This window comes from Tarenaya hassleriana, unplaced genomic scaffold (assembly GCF_000463585.1).
Source record: "Tarenaya hassleriana unplaced genomic scaffold, ASM46358v1 Cleome24, whole genome shotgun sequence".
NCBI lineage: Eukaryota > Viridiplantae > Streptophyta > Magnoliopsida > Brassicales > Cleomaceae > Tarenaya > Tarenaya hassleriana.
The window spans coordinates 455,391-479,521 of record NW_010965696.1 but is presented as its reverse complement, the minus strand read 5'-3'; the positions used below and the strand labels follow the sequence as shown (position 1 = coordinate 479,521).

Below are 24,131 nucleotides of genomic sequence, written 5' to 3'. Positions count from 1 at the left end.
CCCCCCCCCCCCCCCCCCAACTCACAGACCTTCAATGTCACTAGAAGAATCAGATCCACCAAGCCAGATTTCTGATCATCTCTTTGGTTGGCTTGATGATTCTGTATCCTTCACCCCGTTCTCGGGCTTTGACTATCCGTACTTCCCCCCACGAGATTAGTGGTCCTCAATTCAATCATGGGAGTGGGATCCGACCCAAGATTTTGGACATTATGATCTTATGTACAAGTATAACCTTAGTCAAGATCCTACCAATGGTATTGAGATTACGAATGATGGAGCCACTGACCTGGTAAGAGGAGCTCCAATAATTGTTCTGGATCCTCCACTAGCGCAGGTGCAACCGAGTGATCAGTCCAGAAAATGTAACGGGGATGCGCTTGCGGAAGTTAGGCCGGTCAAAAGACCAGGCAGGACCAGAAGGACAACAAACAAGTCTGCTGCCAAAGCTGAATGCAGTTGTGAAGACTTTGCAACAGGTTTCTCGAAAAAAACTGGAGTAAATGTGGAAGTTTATTAGACTCCACAAACACTGGATTCAAAGGTCAGGATTCTGGAGAGAGGAAGCTAATGGAAGGAGAAGCGACAAAGGAGGCAATAGTGCGCTTAGGAGAGATGGATGAAGGGAAGGAGAAATGGTCTGACATGATAAGAAGAGCCGGATTTTCTACAGAAATATTTGGAGAGATTGCCACTGAAGGAGCCGAGCTTTATTGAGAAAGTATGAGCACAACTGGGAGATAAGAACGGAAGATGGAGATACCTTTGCTGGTGTCTCTGGTGGAAAGGAAAGGCTGTTTCCTTTTGCTCCTTGTAGAAGTAGCTCTTTATATTTGTCTTTTCGTTGTAAGCTCGCAGATTCTGAAATTGTGCTTCCAAAATACTTGCATAAACTACATTTCTGCAAAATTTATTTACCAATATTTGCTGTTAGAATAGGCAAGGCACTGAAGAATCAAGGTAAAGCTGGCCTTCTGCATAGCAACTTCTAAACTGCAAATTTTATTACCCTAGAAGTCACAACATATGGCAGAACACAATCTCTTTTCCCTCAAGCATAATATACACGCATGGATCCCCTGATGCTCTGGCAACAAACAGGGCACTTTGGGGCTAATTCCCGTTCGATGGCCAAGGCACAGCGTCGGCAACACACTATATGTCCACACGGGATAAATGCCGGAATTCTCCTCCTTGTCAAACAGACCACACACAGCTGTCCATCTGGGATGTCGTCCGTATCTTCACCATCATCGTCAGTCGATGGCTGGCTTGGGCGCTGTGGATCCCTCTCATGTTTCCATGATTTCCATTTGCTCCATCCCCTGAAGAAAAATTCAACAACTGGCTTAGATCACTGATGTGTGTTCGTCAAAGCTAACCATACCACTCCACCGCAGTTTCAAAATAGAAGCAGGCTATGACCCCCATACCTGACAGCAGCATACCCAAGGATGCCGATAGACACACAACCCATCACAACGCTACTCCAGAATAGTACTTCCGTCCGAAAAATAAGATCCAGTATCATCTTATCCTTTGACATCTCAGACCTGCAAATATTTAAAAGACCAGCTGAATATTAAATAGGTCCCTCCAGAACAGCACCTAAACTCATCAAGAGGTTTTAAGCTGAACATAGACCAACTTTTTCACACCAAAAATAGAAAAACAACCAGAAAGCTCGTTACATCTTCACACCCCCTTGTAAGAAGTGTGTTGCACTAAGCATTATCCAGTGATCAAAGGAAAGAGAACACAAAGAAATTAATATCTGAAGGCAGACAGAGTATATGTAGATACATGATCTCATATCAGAAAATTAGAAAGAAAAATGAGGAAAATATTATTCGGAGAAAACGTCTCACAAGAAATAGGGAAGATCTTTGCAGGACTTGATTTCGGGAACACCATTATTAAAATTGCAGATGCCAACAGCTGTTATCGCTTTTCCAGGTGGTAGAATCTTTTCTTCATCAAGCAGACCAACCTTGAACGGATCATATCATAAAATTAACTAAATAGGCAAGAATAGAACTTTTGGTACTCAAGGTGAGACACTCTTGGGAGACTCACAGGATACTCGGGGAAAAGGAAAGCTTGGAGGAATCCAAAAGGAGATGCATTAATAGGCTGTAAGCGGTTATATACAGTTGTGAGGGGCAGAGGTTGCATTGAGCCATCCATGTTGACAACAACAAAATTAGGCAGTGATGGTGGTTGTTGATCGTTTTCCATGATAACAAACGGCACCTGCAGATAACATATATCAGGATTCAGGAACCAGTTTAGTATGGAATAGACCCAAATTGAGAGAACTATATTTAACAAGAGGGTTAAGAAGATGAGTAAAGGTGTGTCGTAACCATTATATCATTCTCAAATTTCAGAATTTTAAGCTCCGATACATTTCTGCAATAAACATGCTATAATAGACATTAGCCAAGCGAAGAACAACGGAGGCAGATTTTTACCATTCTCAATGAAGAAGCCTCTTGTTTACGCAGAGATCTGCCAAATAATGCTCGGGGGCCGCTTGTAAACTGAAAGAAGCTCTTCCATCCACTATACACATACTGAAAGAAATAACTATAAAAAGATGAAATCACATGGTTTAATCAACCCGAATCATTTACATCTACACTCATAGTCAAACCAATTCAATTGCGAATTGCCACAGCTCTCTGCATTGAAGAAAGATGCTACTCAGACGAAGTAATGACCTTTCTTGCCACCAAGTTCAGCGAGTTGAACCCAATCAATTAACTAGGTACTAAATCAGAACTATTGCAGACAAGTTAACCAAAACTGTACAGACGCATTCATGCATATAACATTGAATGTATAAATACAAGTACACCCACATATACATACATACACGTACCGTTTGCGTTCTCTCAATAATAACAGCTCTGTCTCCAGTCTCCTGAGACACCAGGACGTTGTTCTTGCAGCCCCCGTCAACGGCGAATTTCGGCTTGACGGTCCCTCGAACGATCACCAAACGCTGATCATCGCCATTATGGTGATCATACTGACGCGATTCATCTTCGGATGCTGGAATCAACGACCGGAGATCGGAAATGCGGACCTCCGGAGAATCTCTGATCTTACGCAACGCAGCGGAGCTGGAGGTGTACTTGAGGATCGAGCGAACGGCACCGAAAGCTAGGGTAAATCCGAGGACGGAACCGTCGAATGAGAAAGCGAGCTCCGACAATAGCGAGAGTAGAACATGCTCCGCCGATGACATTTCTGGCAATTTCGACCTAGAAAGCGAAGAAGACGAGATTCAAGGACGAGGAAATTAGCCGACATTATAGGGAGAGTAAAAACGGGTAAATTCGAGGGCATGTGAGGGGTATTATCGGTAATTAAGAATGACGATGTCGGTTATTGGGCCTTTAATGGGCCTAGCCATAGTTGATCTTCTCTCAAAAGTCAAAACTTTTAAAAATTCATTTTATTATTTTTTTTTTAGAAAATTCCATAAAAATACTCAATTTACAAATTAACAAATAAATACTCTAATTTGGTGGTAACAAATAAATATCAATTTTACCAAATAAACATCAATTTGACATTGTGATACCTGGTCGATTTAATATATATTTCACTTCATATAAAATTTGATTAAACTGGAATATTATGATTTTTTTTCCAAGCATAACAACTTCAGATGACAACAAAATGAGAATTTCATAATATATATATATATATATATACACACCGCTCCTTTTGCCATAACCAGAGAACCCCTTATGTACAACAAATTTTCTGAAGCATACAACACTAATATACATGAATAAAGATTTCAGTATAACTTATGAGCAGGATGAGAAAGTGACGAACTTTGTCTAGCTTCCCCATCCGACCATGGTGCGTGGGCGCGAGAAGGCGAGACCACGGTCGTACATCCGCTGAATCTCTTCCCTGTATTCCATCAGAGACTTGTCGGAAATGGCCGGAGTTAGCTCGACCACGTCCCCCATCTTCAGCTTGCTCTTTACATCTCTCACCGGCTCGTTGTTTATCCTCGGCCTTAGCTCCTCCTTCGCTGGGATGCAGTACACCGACCATCTCGAGCTTCCGGGCCCCGCCCTGTTCAGGAGATCCGACACAGTTGAACTCTCTGGGAATTCTTGCACAGACATCTGCAGTTCAAATCCACCATCGTTCAAGACAATCAGCATGTGTGTGTGTGTATATATGCATGATGCACGTGCCACGTGGTGTGTAAAGAGTTTATAGTACATGTTTGTTCAGAATGCCAATGGATGTGCATATCAATCCGCCATGTGAAACAAGAACACAACTACAAGCATACCGACCAAAAAGTGGAGGTGAATCAACAGAAAGAAGATGAACCGACCTTGTCATTTTCGATGACGATGACATAGACCGGACCATCTTGGCTACCGTGAGGCTTGTAAGAAAACGGGCAATCCTCGGAGTGAGAAGGAAACGAGCAAGGGGGATGAATGGAACCGGAAGAGCAGATAGAAGACTGGTCTTTGCTCATTGTTTCGCAGTGCCAAGTCACAACCCATCTCGCCCATTCAACCATCTGAAGCACAAACTTGGAGTGCTTGCAGTCACCTTCCTTGTATCTCCAGTGTGCTGCAAATCCAAATTCAGCTTGCAAATGCATTTCCTTTGTTCGTATTTGAACTTCGAGTGGAACCATCCCGTCATCCATCACTACCGTATGCAAAGATTGGTACCTAAAATCCAAATTCAAAGTCAGATGCCAAGAAAGATTTGCACTTCTTCAATCATAACACAATGAAAACGGATGTGAACCTACCCGTTGAACTTGGGATGAGTTATGTAATCTTTAAGCTTCCCAGGAACTTCAGACCATAACCTGTGAACTACCTCCAAAGCCTTGTAACAGTCTTTCTCTTTGTCAACGATCAAACGTAACCCGTGAATGTCATGAATCTCATCCATGGTTAGCTTTTTCCTGGAGAAGAAAACAAGGGTAATATAATCATCAGCAGTTTACCAAATTCTCAGACCAAAACCTTTCAAAGATTCCATTTTCACAAACTCCTTGGACCAAAAAACGGGAATATATGATGAACAAGACGTGAATGCAAAAGACAACAATCGAAAGAGAGCGTACTTCAACATTTTGCAGTAGATACTATACAAGCTCTTGTGTCGTCCGGATAACACATGATAAGAAATGCCTTCTTTCTTAAGAGCCTGCTCCAATTTCTCTATAGCACAAGTAATCATGGCTTCATCAAACGAATCCTCAAGCCTAGCAGACATCTCGTGATGCTGGTCCGGGTAAAGATGCTTGAAACACATATTCTCCAGCTGAACTTTCCAAGTAGAGATTCCCAACCGGTTAGCAAGTGGAGCAAATATTTCCAGAGTCTCCTTTGCAAACCGTTGCTGCTTCACTGGGGACAAAGCATAAAGCGTCATCATATTGTGCAAACGGTCAGCCAATTTGATCAGAACAGCCCTTGCATCTGCCATGGCAAGAAACATAGTGTGCAGCCGATCTGCTTCTACTGTTTTACTTGCGGTATTGTTCTCGCGAGCAAGCTTACTCAGTTGGCTAAGCTTGGAGACCTATGAAATACACATTGAAGAAAGTCAGTGACTTCGAACAATCTATTTCCACAGATAATGACGTAACCGAGTTTATAACATCAACAAGCCCGACTCATCCATAAGAAACAATGGACAAATTTCACAAAAAGAAACATAAGGGTTCGTCTCCTTCTGCATCTGGCACACTGTTTTGGCAGATTCCACCAATAAGATCTGAAGTATTACAAGCTTCTCCATCGCATTTGTGGAAATGCAGATCAAGAACTTTGTTTAAAGACACTATGGCAGACAGAGAAAACCTCAGATCACATCATTCAACAGATCTTTGTCACTTACCCCTTCCACCAAATCAGCAACTCCTGACCCAAACGTTCTGAGAATATAGTCGTAGCTCATAAATGAATCGTCCATAGTATCATGTAAGAGACCCGCAACAACGACAGTGGAATTAGCTCCGATCTTAGCCAACAACAAAGCTGTCTCGACGCAGTGCTGCAGGTATGGATCACCACTTGCTCTCATCTAATAAACACAACAACAAATCACAAAATCAGATACAGAAACTCACCGAAACTCCACAAAAAGTTTGAAACTTTATCGTGTTCCTACCTGCCCTCTGTGAGCTTTCTCTGCCTCATAAAATGCCTTAATCACGAACTCATCTTCGAAGATCTTGTGCCTCAACTGGGCACGTCTCAGCAAATCCCTAGCATATGGCTGCATCAAATCTTCCCCGAATCCATCATCCATGCTGAAAGGGAGCTCATCCACAAGAACTGAATTTGATGATGAACCCATCTCGAATCCCGCAGGATCGTAATCCACGCACGAACCCAGCGCTTTCCTGACAAACCCATTGAACAGTCCGCTAGCTCCCGCGCGGAACGAACCATGGAAGCTCCCGTCGAGGTTCCGATCGCGATAACTTCTCATGGGCGGGCTGCTGCTACACGACACCGGTCCATGAAGAACCGAGACGGGGCTTTGGTCCCGTTTAAGGTACGAGGAACCGACGAATTTGCTCGGAGAATAACAGAACGAGCTGCTCAAGCTCAGATCCTCGCTCCGATCGTGACGTATGGACGCTAATTCGTCTCCTCCGGAAGGGTACGATGAGCAGGACGACGCCGATTTGACGGATCCGCCGGAGAAAAGCGAAGAGAGACCCCCGACGATCGGCTTCTGCGGCGAAGAGGCCGTCGAGGACGCCGACGACGATGTCCTGGAATTCAGATCGAGATCGCAGGAGATATGGGAGTTGATCTGATGCGGTGCGGAACAAACGCTGCTCGGCGGGCTCGCGTAGAGCGCTATTGTCGTCGTCACCACCATTGGAGCCCGCTGATTCTGGTTCAGAATCCTTAGGTTCAGGTTTCAGGTTCCGAAATTGAAGAGCACAGATCAAGAAACCCGGCAGAAATTTTATGCCCAGTAAACAATTCCTCCCAAGCCCGTCTTTTTCCGAGAAATTGAGCGATTCCCTAGGAAATTCGCCTTTCTTCTTTTCTCCCTCTTTCTCAGGAAACAAACAGATTTATCGCTCTGATACAAAGCCTAGGCTTCAAGCTACCCAATCGGATTCTAACGATTCAAAAAACAGAAAATTTGTGAATTTGTAGACGGAAGAACAAATCGAGCCAAGATATGTGCAATTTATAAAAGTTGAAACATGAAATTCAATTGGAGAAAAAGAAAAAAAAAAGAAGCAGCTACGAAAGAGAAGAAGAGTCGAAGACGCTATTGCTAAAGGAAACGAAATCAAGAACTTTCTTCAGTTTTTGCGTTCCGAGAAACCACCCTCTCCCTCTCTCTCGTGTTCTTATTCGTCTGATGTTCAGCCGTCCAGGCAAACGCACAGCCACAAAATTACTAAAATACCCTTGATGATTACCCGTAATTACTCACTGTGGGGTTTACTACCACCTCCTCTTTTAAACTCTGTTTAAAATTTTACTGATCCATTGAATTGAAATCTTTCACCGTTTAATGTCTTACCTAATCATAGTTACTGTCCGATATTATGTATTTTAATCAAGTTTTAACCTGATTAATTACGAAACTTGTCAAATTGCAGGAAGTGGGGCCCATCCGGGATTTTATGTTGTTTCTCTGGTCGGCATTTTCTTTTGGTGGGATGAATCTCTTTTATGAGCTGAGGAATCCACATTTTTCTTCTTTCCTAATTTTCTTTTCTTCTTTTAAACTATTTGAGGCCCACAATTATTCTATATTTAACTTATTGTTATAAATATGGAATTCAATATGAAATAGCTAAATAAAAGTTTTACCTTTCAAAAATATCTATTTAGCATATCAGTCAGTCATCAATCCAAATAAACTTTTTTTATTTATAAAAATCTAAAAACTTATGGCATTATTAATCTACCTGTCTTAATCTAACTAAAATTATTTTACAGTAATAATAAATTAATTCTATAGATATATTGTACATTAATTGATTAATTATCAGTAAAACATGATTTTTTTTTATCTAATAATAACTGAAGTTTATTGGATATATTTTTAAAAGAGTTAAAGTTGTTTTTTTCTATTATCTTATCACAACGAAATTAAATGTTCGAAGCTCACGAATTGTTGGATTATTGAAACCCTTAATCACAACATTTGACAAACTCATAACGCATTAAGCTTTGACTTATTATTACTTTAAAACAAATTACACCCGATAATCAAATATAATGAATTAATCAATGACAACAGTGGCAATTCAACGTAAACAAATTATATGGATTTTACTCCCAAACAATTCGTTTTCTCATTTTGTTCAACCCTTTCTCCAAACCCACGTGTGTAAAATTTCAATTATTTTTTATTTGATCTATTCGATTTTTTTTATAAAAAAAATACATATTCAATGTCATTTTTCATTCTATTTTCATAGATAAAAAATTTAGTTTTTCGAAAAAAAATATTGTGAACATACGTATATATTACCATCGGATCCTCACGTTTGATAGCGACGCGTCTAGAGGGAGGAAGGAAGGTCGCAGTGAAGAACACAAGTGACAAGACACGCGTCCGAATTGGCGGCCAAGTGATTTGCTCTTTGTCCGTGCTCGGCCCCCCCGTCCTCGTGTCACTGTCTCTTCACTCATCAAACGGTTCTGGTTCGTTCTCACTCCCCTGGTTTTAGATCTCAGCCGTATATCAGATTCTCCGTCGCGGTCGGATAAGTCCCAAAGTGAATCAACGACAGTAATAACCACCAATCTCAATGGAGGGATCTGTTTGTTCACATGGAATCTTCACACGTCTTTTTGGTGCGTTCGATTCGAATCTCTTTTTTTCCACAATGTTTAATTTGCATTTCGGTAACCAACAAATGACTTCTTAATATTCAGTATGCCGTTAAATTATACATGGAAAGGAATATATTACCGTATTATTTCGAAGGATTCATCAGTAAATACGAATATCTTTTTTTTTTTAATTTTAAAAATTGTACTGATTCAGTTTTATATTGAATTTTATTCGATTTGTTTTTTATAATACCGTAAATATAATATTATTATACGAACGAGAACCAGATTTCTTGGAATGGGTTGATACCACACCGCCACGTGCAGCATGCAAACAAATCGATTGTCTAGAGATGGATCACCAACTCGGCCCATAAACAATAAAAGGCCATTAACCAAAGCCCAACCCAAACCCACTAGAAATTATTCCCACGTGACGGAAATGTAACTAAAACCAAACAGCTTCCAACGTTGTCGGAGATTGGCCCGAGATCAGATCGGCTGTACTGAACCCTGACTCCACCGGATGGCCACCGGACTCCTAACCACGTGATCACCGTCGGTCCATTCGATCGAACCAAACTCTTCTCTCGGCTCAGCTCCGACTCTTCCGCCTAGCACCACGCTCCTGAACGTCACCTCGTACTCCAACTCTCTCTTCTCCTTGCTGAACTCAAGCCTGCTCGGTGACACTTCGATCTCCACGTTTGTTGGAGAGTTTATCCCCACATTGTACACAGCATCGGCTTTGCTTCCGACATTTTTCACAACTCTTCTGTACTTCACAACCTCACCGGATGATCCCAAAACGGCGACGAGAGATGGGTAGTTGAGATCCCCGGGGGTCCTCAGCTTGCTTGTCTCGCAAGCATTAAACAGCTTTGGATCATGGATGAAGACTGAAATCGCCGGCCAATCATATCCGACTGCACAGAGGAATGCAACGTATTCTTTCATGTCTATGTCGTAGACCAAACCCGGATCCAAAGCTTTGTTTGGATCGACGTGTCCTGCTCCGTGGATGAACGGGTTCGAGGATTTACCGGTGGCAAGGTCTTTGATGGATTCGCCAGAATTGTCGACATTGTAAGCGGTGGTCACGAGGGCAGATTTGATCATCGCCGGTGACCAGTTTGGATGTGCTTTTCGGAGAAGAGCGGCGAGTCCGCTGACGTGAGGGCACGACATAGACGTGCCTGAGATGATGTTGAATGTGACCCGTCTTGGGTCAATATCCAAATCCGTCGGACCAACCGACCCGGTCCAACCCGCCAAGATATTGACTCCCGGTGCGATAACGTCCGGCTTAAGAATCTGCGGCGTCAGGTGGTTCGGGCCACGGCTTGAAAAGGCGGCGACTCTTGGTGCCGACGGAGATGGCCCTATCACGGTGCCTTCGAAACGGATGGTCGCTGTGGGAGACTCTGATGAAATCTTGATGTAGTCGCGGATTTGGTTACCGGCCGCGGATCCGACCATTGTCGCTGGGATGAGATGAGAATCGGCTGTGAGTTCTTCGCCGCTTTCGTCCGTGTTCGCCAGAATCATGCCTAACCCTCCGGCCTGCTTGACGGCGCTACCCTTCTCGACTCTGGCGTTGCCTCCTCTGTCACAGAGCACGATCTTGCCTTTCACCAACGACGAATTCAATTTCCCTGGGTAACACAATCTGCTTCCGCAATCGCCGGAGTACACCAGAGGGATCTGTGAATCCGAGAGAGAATCTTCCCCGGCGTACAGAGAAGTTCCATAGAAGACTCTTCCGTCGCCAATGACGGCATCTGCCGGAAACTCCCTGTCTATAGTGGAGGCACCAACGGTTAAGATCCAGGGAGCTATATTGACGGCAGTATAAGGGCCGGGACCGGAGTTTCCGGCGGAGCAGGACACGACGACGCCGTGCTGAGCCGCTCCGAAGGCTCCAATGGCGATGGAGTCCTCGTGGTATGCCGGTGCTAAACCATTGGCGCCGACGGAGAGAGAGATCACTTGGACACCATCGGAGACTGCCTGGTCCATGGCGGCGAGAATGTCAGAGTCGTAGCAGCCGCTGCTCCAGCAGATCTTGTAGGCGGCGATCCTCGCCTTTGACGCCATCCCACGCGCCTCCCCACGCGCGTACTGGTACAAGCTCGCGTTTGCCACCACCGATCCAGCCGCCGTCGACGCCGTGTGTGTTCCGTGCCCCTCCGTATCTCGAGGTGACTTGGATTCCTTCGAGTCATCCATGGATCCATTCAGATGCGATTCATATCCCTTGTAGAACGCTCGAGCTCCGATGAGCTTTCGGCTACAGGCGGAGGCAGGAAAATCCGGTCCGATCTCGCACGCGCCTTTCCAGGAAGATGGAACAGGACCCAGGCCGGAATCGGAGAAACTTGGATGCTCCGGCCAGATCCCGGTGTCGAGAACGCCGACGATCACGTCTTCACCGTCATCGGAATTGCTCCAAAGGCTGAAGTTCCCGGAGAAGCCGAGAAAGCGAGGGGTGTGAGTGGTGTGGATCTGATGGATTCGGTCGGGGATGACGGAGATGACGGCGGGGATAAGGCGGAGGAAGGCGACCTGAGAGGGGGAGAGGACGGCGGAGAAACCATTGACGGCGCGTGAGTAGGAGTATATGAGCGTGGCGGGGCGAGGGGAGGGAGGGAGGGAACGGAGGATGGAGGAGTGCCAGTGATGGTGGGAGGAGAAGAGGGAGGGCTTCTGAGATCTTGAGACGTGGACGATGAAGGTGGCCTGTGAGGCGTCGGATGAAGAGGTAGCAGAGAAGAGACAGAAGAAGAGAGAGAGGGAGAGGAAGATGGAGGAGGAGAGAGAGAGCTTGGCCATGGCCATGGCGATTGCGATGAATGATCCTTTGTTTCCACTACTTCCATCTTCTCAGCAATTTGACGGCTTCCGTGCCACGTCAGCAGGCTGCACATAATTGGTGCCGGTGAACGACGGAAATAGCCAATCAGATCGCTACACGTGGCGCTCCAACATTTTCTATTTCTGCACGCTTCTCGATGCTTAAATTGGTAGGTATAGGCAGACATTTTCATATATCCGATTTCCGATACGACTGATTTGGATCCTAACACTTTTCTGTCCGAATTTGGAAATTCGGATCCATCATCGACCAGTTTTTGAATTCAGGACAGCCGATGAGTATGGGAGTGATGCAAGGCAGTGCGGAGATGAGGAAGGGCAACGTTTTTTAAATTTTCCATTTAAATACAACTAAAACTCTTCTAGTTATCCGAAAATATAATTTCATTCTAAATCTTTGTTCACAACAAATATAACTCATAACAGCGAAATGATAAACATAAATCAATCACATTTTTTCTCCTACTTCATTCCGTGTTTTCTTCGGGTGATGTACATTGAGAGCTAAGTAGCCGGGTTAAGTCAGACACTCAGTACCTTTACTAATCCCGTCCGATTATATAACGCAGTCAGAAGCCGAGGCCGCGATATCACCTGGCCCATGATGCCAACCCACGGGATCAAGAATCTCAGAGACGGGTGGATCGGGTTCGGTGTTTTCCTAAGCAAGAAAACCGAGTGTACCACCAAATAGCAATGCCCATTAAGTATAAAGAGATGCGTGTTTGAGGACTCGTACCGTCTTGGCTGCTCCAGAGAAATACGAGCCTGGGAGGAGCCAACGTGACCCTCCTCCGAATCAATCTCTAGCAAGGGGCTTATACACTCGGTGCAAACGCATTTCCATGAACTGGAAGCAAAGTTGTAACAGCATCCGGTTTCTACCTCCTAGCATGTTTTCTGATAATTACATTTGCTGCCACAAAGAAGGCATAAACCACCTATCTCGATACATAAGAATGCAACAGCGATCCATACTGTCACTTTACCGATCAGCAAAGGCATAAGCGTGTGAATAGGAAGAAACTCAGGTCCCTAACGAAGCGTTTCTTATCGATCTTGACCTCCTTTTCCTTGTCCGCCACGCAAAGAGATACAATCCCAACAACAAAAACAGGCGTAACAGATACCGCACCACCCAAGACACTGTTAAGACCGACTCAGTCTTTTGTCCGAGCTAACAAAGGCGGGCTATACATACTTGGAAACATGTCTGGGCCTCCATTCCCGAGTGGAAGTAGGGTTACACCAACAACCGTTGTTGACAACCATAAAAGCTCTGAGAGCTTCTCCAATGAACAAACAAATGTAATCCACGACAGTATTACCCAACATCATATGACCGAAAAGCCTGAAATCTCCGCAACCGCAACAACAGTAGAAAAACGAGATAATCAAAGAATCCATCTGAGGAGCACACCGAGTACCGGGTTTGCTTTCAAGAACTCACATTGATCAGCAAAACCCCTATGATCATACGACCCTGAGCATAATGCAGCACTATCTCCAGCTCAAGCTGATATTACCAGAACCATTAGCCAACATCGATACATTCGTGTCAATGTGACTCATATGCCGGCGAATCACATCGAAACTGGGTCAACCCATCATCGAGTCTATCACCACTTCCACCGAATGGCAATCCCTTTAGAAAAGGGCTTCTGAGTACATCTCCTCGATCAAAGGAGAAGAAGAACAGAATTGCAAAACAAAATCCCTCGAAATTTGGGGGCTTTTTGAACTATACTGAGACATGTTACTGTCCTCATACACACCCTAATCTTCTATCTGAACAATATATTAACCATAAATCACCGGGAGGAAAAAACCTTAGAGATCTTAAAAACCTCACCGGAGCAAGCAGCGCGAACCTAGGGTTTCGATCAAATGATCACGAATGTAAGATCCCGGTTTTGAATTTTGATAACCGAAACCTAATTCGGACCCTTACCCGGATAAATTTGACCCGGAAGCGGTTTAAACGTGTTTTTCTCTCTCTCTTTTTTTGCCCACGTTGCATCTTTCGAAATTCTATAAAAATTCATCTGTAAATACATGAATTTTCATTTTTGTAATAGGAATACGCACTAATTTTAGGTAATATTTGTAAGTATGGTATAAGATTATCTTTTTGCAACTTCGTAGGATAATAGAGATATGATCAAATCGTCGCAACAAATGCAACAAATCGCCCATAAATAGGAAATGATGCAAGATTGATGTGGCGATCCGATCAGTGACTTTCCCCGACGTACACGTCTCATCGCTTCTCACTCTCTTTATAAACTCTCATCATCATAATTGGAGCTCCATTTTCTGGCATCTCCTATTCGATCCATAAGAAGGTGATTCCTCTCTTCCCGTTTATGTTTTTGTTTTTGGTGTTCCTGTTGAAATCTTGTTGCTTCGAGGTCTGTGTCTCTGCGTTTCCGTGATTTTGTTCGAAGTTTTGAGTACCCTTTTTCTCCTTTCCCACTTTTTTTTTTTCCTGTGTCTGTTTGGTTGCTGAGAAAGAAGCGGATTTCTGACGATCATCTGCCACTCTTCGCCCTTGAAAAGGGCCAGTGACTGTTGAACCTGATTTTCTTTTTTTGTTTCCCGCTTGGGAAAACAAAATTTTTCTCTTGAAGAATTGGGTGATTCTTCTTTACCAAAAAAAAAAAAAGAACTGGGTGATTCTTCATGCGATCATGCGATGGTATTTGGTCGATTTGATTGATTTTCTCGGAAACCAAAGCCTCGGATTTTACTTTTCATCGTTTCCGTGTTCAGTGCGATGTCGCTGTTGATCTTTTTTTTTTTTTTCTCGTGGTAACTGTTGTTATTGATCGTGGATCCGTGATCTCCCCTTTCGTAATCCGTGTGATTTTTGCAGAGATGGGTTCAGCGAACAAGGGGTACGAGTTTCTGAGCGAGATCGGGTTGAGTTCCAAAAACCTTGGGAACTACGTCGGTGGCAAATGGAAAGGAAACGGACCCGTGGTTTCTACTCAGAACCCAGTGAACAATCAGGTCTTTTTAATGAATCTCATAGGATTTAAGCATATGCATGGCCAATGGCATGACTCTGTGTTTGTCATCCGAAGATATACGACTTTACCCGTATTTGCATGTTGAGTTCGAAAAGATCGACTGCTTTAGGTGAAACTGGGCTGCTGATTGATAATGATTCTTGCTGTATCTGATGAAATACCAAACTAGCATCTGTTCGTTGAATCGGTTGTAGCCTGTGACTGTGGTGGAGAATTTTGGTATTGAATGGCTTTAGACGATGCAAAATGTCTACTCTCTTTTATGTTAGGTGAATTTCTTTTAGGTTGCAATCACATTGTCTGCCTAACAAATTTATTGTTCCTTCATGTCAAATGCAATGCATATGGTGTTTTGCAGTTATTGCCATGTACTTTTCATTGTATGTATTGATGCTATACTAACCTAGTGCTTCGTTCGTATCATGATTCAGCAAATTGCTGAGGTTGTGGAGGCGTCTATCGAGGATTATGAGGAAGGACTGAAAGCTTGTGCAGAAGCAGGGAAAACCTGGATGCAGGTTAAGTTCATAAATTGATTTAATTGGAATTTGTTTTGGAACATTGCTGATATTTTTTTTTATGAGTTCTTGTTTAGGTACCTGCTCCAAAGAGGGGTGAGATTGTGAGACAGATAGGTGATGCGCTAAGAGCTAAACTTGACCCTCTTGGTCGCCTTGTCTCACTTGAGATGGGAAAGATCCTTGCCGAAGGAATTGGAGAAGTTCAAGTACGCTCATTCTACAACGCGACGTTTCTGATCCTTGCTTCATTTCTGATAGCTACTTTTTATACGCATAATCTGACATTCTCTTCCACAATCTATGGGCTCGAGTTTTAGTCATAGCTTGACCATACTCTATCTTCCATAAATGTATTGGTAAGCATAGCTAGATAGATCAAACATGCTTAGGGCCAGAGCTTGGCTTGCATAAACTTAAATCTGTGAACCCATTATCTGTTCATCTGATGTTGTCCAGTGTCCATAATCGGTCTTTCATGTATTGAAACCCGATGTATAAGCTGCAACTTTTTGCAGGAAATAATTGACATGTGTGATTTCGCTGTGGGTTTGAGCCGACAACTCAATGGTTCAGTGATACCTTCTGAACGTGAGCGCTTGCCTAATCTCGCTAATCTTTTATGTCCATAACAAACATTCTTTTGGTAAAATCTATATTTTTTTGGCAAATTTGCTCCTCAAAACCCTTAATTAAGAGATTCTCTATTTTACTGATTCCTCTTTTGTAAAAAAAGTTTTACTTTCTGACTGATCATTTTTTTGTTGCAGGCCCAAATCACATGATGTTGGAGGTAAGTTGCAAGTTTGCATCTTGGAGTTACAATAGTATACTTTCTTTCAGCGTGGTTAACATTTTGCTTGGATATCATAATACAGATGTGGAATCCTCTTGGCATAGTTGGTGTTATCACGGCATTCAACTTCCCATGTGCAGTTCTTGGTGAGTTCCTCTCACAATTTGAAATCTTGTCTATCATCAGATTTTTTTTTACGGTATGGCTATGTACTGGCTAACATCGGATTGCTGATAAAATTCTGCCAGCATTTCTACCCAGCTCTGCAATTTGATTTTCTGACTCTAATGTGAAACTGTGCGCTGAAATTTGGTTGAAACGGCTGATACTATGGACTGTGCATAGCATTTTAGATTTGCCACGTCATGATTTAGCTTTCGTGACAAGAACTTTTACTTATGCTCCGTGCCCTTTCGTTCGGGTGCTATGGTCTAATGTTGCAGGCTGGAATGCTTGCATTGCACTGGTGTGCGGAAACTGTGTTGTCTGGTAAGTAATGGCATTGACCAAATATGGATCTTTGATGATTACCTTGTAATTTCTAGAAAGATTTTGTAACTATTTCAATGGTGTTTATGGGATTGACAATTTCCATCTGTTGAGGACAACGAGCATAATGTTGTCTTAATCGTTTATTTGGTCTGGTTTAGTGTAAGCTAATACACATAATTCTACAGGAAAGGAGCTCCAACTACACCGTTGATCACTATTGCAATGACGAAGCTAGTGGCTGAAGTTCTGGAAAAGAACAACTTGCCCGGTGCAATTTTTACAGCTTTCTGCGGTGGTTCTGAAATTGGTCAAGCAATAGCAAAAGACACTCGTATTCCTCTAGTTTCCTTTACAGGAAGCTCAAAGGTACAGTCACTATAAGATTCTTTACCTGACCAAACCAACTAAAACACTCAAAGCCGTTTCTTCTCTGTTGTCCTAAGATATGCTTAGCTTTGACATTTCTATAAGGGTATAACGTAACTATGTAAATGATTTAACCTATGTTTCCACTGTATTTTCTCTATGTAAGGGTATTATAGTACAATATATGTATATACAGGTCCAATAACTTACATAATTATGATAATATCTTATAATTTCACCTATGCAAATAGGTGGGCTTAGAGGTACAACAAACGGTGAACGCAAGATCAGGCAAGACGTTGCTTGAATTGAGTGGAAACAATGCAATAATAGTCATGGATGACGCTGACATACAACTAGCTGTCCGATCTGTTCTGTTTGCTGCCGTTGGAACAGCTGGTCAGCGTTGCACAACTTGCCGTAGGCTGGTACTAACATAATCTTCTCCATTTTTTTAAAATTTTTACGTACGCTTTCATGCACTTGTAACAAACGATAGTCAATTGTTTTAGTAATACCCCCGGTTTTTCCTGTCTTCTAAGCTTTTGCATGAGAGCGTGTATGAGAAAGTTCTTCCTCAGCTGCTTGACTCGTACAAACAAGTCAAGATCGGTGATCCTCTCGAGAAGGGTACCTTGCTAGGTCCACTCCATACTCCTGAATCAAAGAAGAATTTTGAGAAAGGAATAGAGATTATCAAATCCCAGGCAAGTTCCTTGCTTTCTGCTGTTTCTTTCTGATATATATGTGTATATACATAGATAGAATATGCCATATTCCTTCCTCAGTGTTCAGCTGAAACCTCTTGCCACGCTTAAGGCTTGTCAAATGTGATGACTGGTGAATATGATCCTTCCCTGATTCGCTCTTTCCACCCTTCCACTAAAATTGCAGCACAAATTCTTTTCTTTCTGAAGATGATGCGTTAAGCCTATAGAACTCCTCCTTTACTTACCTTTTCGACCAGAGGATCCTTTGCATCTGATTGACTAAACCCTTTTAACGTTGCAGGGCGGGAAAATGCTGACGGGCGGAAAATCCGTGGAAAGAGAGGGAAACTTTGTGGAACCTACAATCGTGGAGATTTCTCCCGACGCAGGTTGCGTTAAAGAAGAGCTCTTTGGTCCTGTTCTTTATGTTATGAGATTTAAGGTAACAAAGTCTCAGACATTATCTGGTTTTTTCCTAACTCAAAAGTGAAAGAAGTGGATAGTTCCGTACCGATCTCTGTACCCTTCTCTTGCAGACTTTCGAAGAGGCTGTAGCCATAAATAACTCGGTTCCCCAAGGTCTGAGCAGCTCTATTTTCACTCGTAGACCGGAAACCATCTTCAAGTGGATCGGGTTAGTATCCTGAATCGAGAAACGATTCATCACCCAGCTTTTTTTAAGTTCATATACTGTATCTATCTGGTGCTGAATGTTACTGCGAATGAATATATGGTTATCTACCCACTATCCAGGCCTCTTGGAAGTGACTGTGGCATTGTGAATGTCAATATTCCGACCAATGGAGCCGAGATCGGTGGAGCTTTCGGTGGCGAGAAAGCGACGGGTGGAGGCCGAGAAGCTGGGAGCGACTCCTGGAAGCAGTACATGCGTCGTTCCACCTGGTAAAATTCCCATTCTACCCTTAACCGGCTTTGAGTTTTTTCTCCCTCTCATTCTTGAACTCTAAAGACTGCTCCTTTTTCCCTCTGGACAGTACGGTCAACTACGGGAACGAGTTACCCCTGGCGCAAGGAATTAACTTCGGTTAAGCACAGTTTTCCGGTTTGTATTGTATTTCTAACCGGAATCGGTAATAACCGGTTGTGTTATCGGATTAAAGACTAAAGAGTATCATCATGCATGCATGCATGTAATCGAACCGGATCGATGGAATAATTATCTTTTCGTTATCATAAATTAATCTCATCTCAGACACAATCAGCCCTAAATCCCTAACATCGGATCGAAAGCTTCGCCATTTTGCTGGGTGAACTACGCCACGTGTCGTCCCAGAAAAATGCCACGTGAATATTCCATTTATTAGCAAAACAAGACTACAAAGAAGTATATATCAAGCAAATTATCAACAAATGGAGCAAACGTCGAGGATGATGCAATGTTGCAACAAAACAACACACACACGCACACACAATATGCTTACATTGCAGGAGTTCTCTGGTAGAAAGAACAGATATGTCTGGTCACTCCGCCCAAGAAGATGTAGAGAGGATTCAGCATATCTTGATCCAATTGCTACCCGACAACCAGCATCGAACACTCCATGGAGGAGAGAAAAGAATTTCAAAGAATCGATGTCCTACTCCCCTTCACTGAGACCGCCTCCTCAAGTGCGGGGGTGCAGAATATCCCTCGAACAAATCCAGCACGGCCATCTCTAGATCTTCCACCGAGTATTTCAAATAATTCTCCGGGTGTCTTCCACTCTCTATATGCGTCCTATACCGCCCAAGAAACGACCTGTACGCAGGGATGAGCTTTTCCGACAGAGATATCCTAAGTTCCTCCCTTAGCTGCGCATCTGGAATCGACCATGTGGATTGAGTTCTGTGAACCTCTTCAAACATGGCGTTGAAGGTTTTAAACCTCTCCCTCAATGCGCTTCTTGAGACACCCGAAGAGAAACTTCCACTCACGTGTAACCCTTCGTCTCTCAGGCAATTCAGCACTCTTACCCATGTGGCTCTCTCGTAGTTGGTGGCTGCGTGCCTGAAGATCCCCATAAGCTTCTTTAAATGATCGTCTCCTATCAGTTCTCTTAATTCTGGTGAGCCTTTCCCCTTTTGGACAATGTAATGTACATTGTTCATGATGAATATGTGGGCTAAAGCTGTGTCTCTGTAGTGCTTTGATTTCTCTTCCAGGTTGAATTGTAAGATCATGATTATCCATATCAGATGCAAAGCTAATGCAGATTTACCCTCTGTTTCAGTCAAATCCAAATCCGGCATGTTTGAATCATCTGACTGTCTCGACCCAGTAGACGGTTTCGACATGATAAGTTCATCCAGAGTTTCCTTGTAATCAGAGATATAGTTGATGTAGTTCATCACATACCTTGTCAAAGGATGTATAGTTCCGCCAGGCACTGGAACTGTGGAGGGTTCACGAAGAACTGCATTCTCAAATTCGGAGAGTATGCCTCTCGCAGCTTCTGCCAGCCTCGATAGAATTTCCGTGGCTTGAGCCGGAATTGAATCCGGTGACGACTTGTAATCGAAGATCGCTTCCATATCTGGCAACAAGTCAGTCAAAGCATCGTGCAAATCCAAAATCTTGAACAGCTTCTCAGGAGATCTTCTGCTGATACTTATGGCCTCGGGGAAAGTGAAAAGCTGAAGAGCAGAGCTCTTGACGGTCTCCATGAAGCACGTCTCGTCCATGGCCGTGCCTATGCCTTCAAACACCTGTTCGCAGAGCCTCTTCTCGCTGGCGAAGACGACCCTAACGCAGACCTTCGCCGCACGGATCCACCGCCGGATCTTCCCTTCCACAGCCTCCCACCGGAGCCTCTGCACATCTCCGATGCTCAACTTCCCAATCCCTAGTTGCTTCAGTACAGTATCCATGGCCGATTTCCGTACGTTTCCGTACACCTGGATGCACTCGCGGTGGTAATCAGCGGCTACCATCCGCTGCGCAATCGATCTCAGGTCAGAAACCGCCTCCGGCGATATCAGATCGATTTCGCGTATGCTGCTCATGGATCTGCTACTGCTCCTTCTGCTGGATAACCGGCTCGAACCCGAACCATCTGGCAGATTTGATTCTTCCTCTTCCGCATAATCACCACCACTTACGCTGCTGTCTTCTCCGAGCTCAGCGCGCGAAGAATGAGATGAGGAGGACAAATCGAGAAGATGAGAGTCGGGCTCGAAACTAGACGCTTGTGAGAGGAGGATATTACGGAATTCGTCTTCGAGCCTAGCCATGGCGATTTGGATGGCAGAGCTTGCTTTGACCTCATGGCTGCTGCAAGCGCCATCGGCTTCTGCTGCTGCAGCAGCAGCGGAGGAGACGAAGACGGAGACGGAGGACATGGACCGTTGAATTTCATCAACGGCTCTGAGGTATCGATCCACCTCCTCCCGATCACTCTGGAAGATCATCTTCTCCCTCGCCTCTTCCGACGCCGCCGAGTCCCAACGGAGTATTATCTTCTCCGCCGTCTCCAACGACGCCACCTCATCCGAACCGGAGCCACCGCCGCAGTATCCGCTACTAATCTCCGGCGATTCCATATACAATCGACCACACAGGAATCAACAATCTGAGAAGCGAAACCGACCAGTTTCCTCCGCCGATCGATTCGCCGGGAAGTGAGATCTCTCGGTGGTTCAACGACAAAGAAGATTCTTGAAGGAGACTGGTAGATTCAGACCGAAATTACTTTCCTTTCCAATTTGTAAAACCTTTAAAAAAAAACTCTCATCCCATCAGAAGTCTACTACGGCAGCTGTCTGTTTTTTTCTCTTCTCTCTATATTTTTGGAAGTTTCCAATAGGTGGAAAAAAAAAAGGGAAAAGTTTTTCTTTTTTTCTTTTAAATTATTTTAATTATATTATTTGAACACTTGTAGTATTTTATAGGTATCTGAATTTTGAATATCGAAATGGTAAGGGGTGAGTTTCGAGATTCAATTTAGAATTTTCCCCGTTCGATTCGAAAATGATTTATTCAGTATTCTATAAATTATATCAAATTATTATCATATATTATTCGATTTATTTTGATTCCGTTTTCATTACAGTTCAGTTTTGGTTTTTGTTAAAAAGATTTAAATTTTTTAAATAAAAATTCAGTTTTTCGAGAATTTTATAAAGTAAGGTTCGTTTTGTTTCAATTGCGAAAAATTCGGTTCTATAAAAAAAATATACCATTTAAAAAATTTTGAATGATACAATTTAGAAAAAATATTGAGATTTTGAGTTTGATACGAATCGTTTCTAAAGAATTGAACCGAAACAAAACGAAATTTAATGAATCCGAAAACACTTCGATTCGAAGTAGTTCACCACTGAAATCCCATAAAAACTGAACCGCACAAGCCATGGTTTTTTTGGAATATTAAAGACACTTAGACATAAATAATTCCTTAGGATCTTGCCATTTTATGGTGGGATCGAACCGATTACTTGTGTTATTGGATAAGATGTGACATATATTCCTAGGCATTAATGTGTATCTTGCCTGCGAGATATAATAAATGCATGGATTTATAACTTTTTTTTTTTGAAAAAAATCATAAAATCATGGAAATGAATATTCGGTTTCAATATATAAACCTGACTCAATAATATATTTATATATATAACAAAATATTAGCTACCGTCTTTAAAAAATAATTTAATTCTATGTAGTTTAAACTATTAAATCAGTGTAGATGAGAAATGAATATAAAATATTGTTTTATAAAATATAGTGTTTTTAAATAAGAAATTTCCGACTTATCATTTAATCCAAATATTAACTTTCGATATTAGAGGTTTTTATAGTACTAGAGCGAGTACGAAATCTAAATCTAAATTTGAATTTGTGATATTTGAGATTTTGTTTTCCATAATCCATACTTGTGTCATAGGAGTAACTTTACATCGTCAAAAATAAATATTTTGGATAATATTAACTTTGAATGTATAAATGATATCATTACGTGAAAAATATAATCAGATTCGTTATGCTTGTGTTTAATATAATTTCGAAATTGAATAAAAAATTGGCCTGGTTGGTAATTAACTCTGTCTTAATATTTTTAAAATTTATTTTAATTATTAAAATGCTTTATGATTGTTCGCAATTTATTTTTATCGGTAAAACTACGTATAAAACTTGGTAGAAATATAATTATTTGTAAAATAATTCTATTAGCAAATTTAATAAAATATACAGCTAGTATAATTCTGTCATCTGGATTATTCACCATACTAATAATAACAGTTATTATATTATGGACTGAAACTTTTTGCAGTTCGATCAATAATTTTGTTTAGTTGTTTAACAAAAATAATAATAATAATAATAATAATAATAATAATTTTGTTTAGTTGACCGACCGGTTTCACAAGTATGCATGCTCACACGTGCATGATTTTTTATAGTTTAATATAAAAACTGAATATATATATATATATATATATATAATGAAAATGGATCAAAAATCTCATTTGAATATTTATTACATTATTGGGTGGCGGTGGATAATTTCCGAGAGTTTTGGTCGTCCAGATATGTATAATGTGTTAAAAAAGATCAATTCTTTTTTTGTTTAAAAAAGGAAATATGATTGGTTTACTAAAAAAAAAGAATATGATATTTTATCATCTTACATACGAAAGGATATGAAGTATGTACACCATAGCCTAATTAAATTTATAATATCTTACAAAGACTTGTCATCATCATGAGATTAATGTCATTTTTTATATATTTTGATTGATTAAAATATGCACATATAAAATTAGTTGGGATATTTTAGATTGTTGAAAAATATGGCCTATAATTAAACTATGTTAGAATCGGTCCAAAATCGAAAAATTCAAATAAAATACAATGATGGTTTCTTTCGCAACACAACAAAAGGGATATGTCCCCTCATGAATTATAAGATCTCATACATTGTATATCCGCCGTGCGATGTTTTTATTGTTGACTTGGACCCACCAAACCAAATTATCAATTTCCACGTGGATAAGATTGTAATGGCATGAAAAATTTAGGTATTTAATTATATCTCGTTTCGGTTGTTATTTACGGTTTTATAAAAATCACGATGATAGGATTCTTTCATATTTCCGATTGAATTAGATTTTATTCAATTTAGTTTTAATATTTTCTTACAACATCCCCGGATTCAGTTCAAATTTTTAAAATTTTGTGTAATTCCTATAACGGATTCGAGTTCAAGAACCGATTAACGCGAATCAACACAAATGAGAAATTGCACACAAAGTTTTACGAATTCAGATTTAATAATTGAATCCTACGTATCGGCCAAGTGATTTGGTTAATCCACTAGTAGTTATCGAGAACACAACTTACGCACACGAATTACAAGATTTAGTGGGAACCTGTCATATTGCATCTATTGTCTGTGTTAGTATGTGTACTAAGCGGCTTGCATATTTTCTGTATGTTTGTCTGTCTTTTTCTGTAGAACATATCTGTTGCAGGAATCTGTTTTATCTCACCATGCGATCTATCATTATGAAGGATA

General features: G+C 41.8%; 5 protein-coding genes and 1 pseudogene across 8 annotated transcripts in view; 1 reads left to right on the top strand and 5 right to left on the bottom strand.

Moving 5' to 3' along the window:
- The window catches only part of LOC104815624 (E3 ubiquitin-protein ligase SPL2-like), a 4,457-nt gene extending 1,143 nt beyond the window's left edge, over window positions 1–3,314 (bottom strand). For 2 of the 4 annotated variants that reach the window (XR_772155.2, XR_772157.2), the window contains exons 1-7: window positions 2,885–3,314; window positions 2,475–2,576; window positions 2,077–2,253; window positions 1,869–1,990; window positions 1,434–1,553; window positions 1,010–1,325; window positions 290–901 (exon numbers count right to left, since the gene is read on the bottom strand). Coding sequence is in view for 1 of the 4 variants with exons in the window: in XM_010544092.2 (XP_010542394.1) it covers window positions 1,052–1,325; window positions 1,434–1,553; window positions 1,869–1,990; window positions 2,077–2,253; window positions 2,475–2,576; window positions 2,885–3,253 (1,164 nt within the window). In the remaining 3 variants the exon portion in view is untranslated. Of the gene's footprint in view, window position 1; window positions 902–1,009; window positions 1,326–1,433; window positions 1,554–1,868; window positions 1,991–2,076; window positions 2,254–2,474; window positions 2,577–2,884 lie in introns of those variants that run through there. The other 2 variants (XR_772156.2, XM_010544092.2) reach the window with 2 other exon arrangements.
- A 366-nt stretch (window positions 3,315–3,680) lies between these two features.
- LOC104815622 (probable GTP diphosphokinase RSH3, chloroplastic) lies at window positions 3,681–7,377 on the bottom strand. Its single transcript, XM_010544086.2, has 6 exons — window positions 6,181–7,377; window positions 5,908–6,093; window positions 5,129–5,589; window positions 4,808–4,966; window positions 4,373–4,724; window positions 3,681–4,154 (listed from the first exon to the last, which is right to left on the bottom strand). Exons 1-6 carry the CDS (start codon window positions 6,901–6,903, stop codon window positions 3,858–3,860), a joined length of 2,178 nt encoding a protein of 725 aa, XP_010542388.1. The 5' UTR covers window positions 6,904–7,377; the 3' UTR covers window positions 3,681–3,857.
- Window positions 7,378–9,107: 1,730 nt separating this feature from the next.
- LOC104815621 (subtilisin-like protease SBT1.4) lies at window positions 9,108–11,691 on the bottom strand. Its single transcript, XM_010544085.1, has one exon. It carries the CDS (start codon window positions 11,667–11,669, stop codon window positions 9,324–9,326), a length of 2,346 nt encoding a protein of 781 aa, XP_010542387.1. The 5' UTR covers window positions 11,670–11,691; the 3' UTR covers window positions 9,108–9,323.
- Window positions 11,692–12,136: 445 nt separating this feature from the next.
- On the bottom strand, window positions 12,137–13,772 carry LOC104816060 (annotated as a pseudogene).
- Window positions 13,773–13,860: 88 nt separating this feature from the next.
- Window positions 13,861–18,817, top strand: LOC104815620 (aldehyde dehydrogenase family 7 member B4). Its single transcript, XM_010544084.2, has 15 exons — window positions 13,861–14,050; window positions 14,581–14,717; window positions 15,169–15,255; window positions 15,333–15,464; window positions 15,774–15,846; window positions 16,026–16,048; window positions 16,134–16,197; window positions 16,495–16,540; window positions 16,729–16,909; window positions 17,161–17,337; window positions 17,452–17,616; window positions 17,921–18,061; window positions 18,156–18,253; window positions 18,373–18,522; window positions 18,615–18,817. Exons 2-15 carry the CDS (start codon window positions 14,583–14,585, stop codon window positions 18,667–18,669), a joined length of 1,527 nt encoding a protein of 508 aa, XP_010542386.1. The 5' UTR covers window positions 13,861–14,050; window positions 14,581–14,582; the 3' UTR covers window positions 18,670–18,817.
- A 90-nt stretch (window positions 18,818–18,907) lies between these two features.
- On the bottom strand, window positions 18,908–21,459 carry LOC104815618 (exocyst complex component EXO70A1-like). Its single transcript, XM_010544083.2, has one exon. The coding sequence runs from the start codon at window positions 21,157–21,159 to the stop codon at window positions 19,228–19,230; it is 1,932 nt and encodes a 643-aa protein (XP_010542385.1). The 5' UTR covers window positions 21,160–21,459; the 3' UTR covers window positions 18,908–19,227.
- Window positions 21,460–24,131: the final 2,672 nt, after the last annotated feature.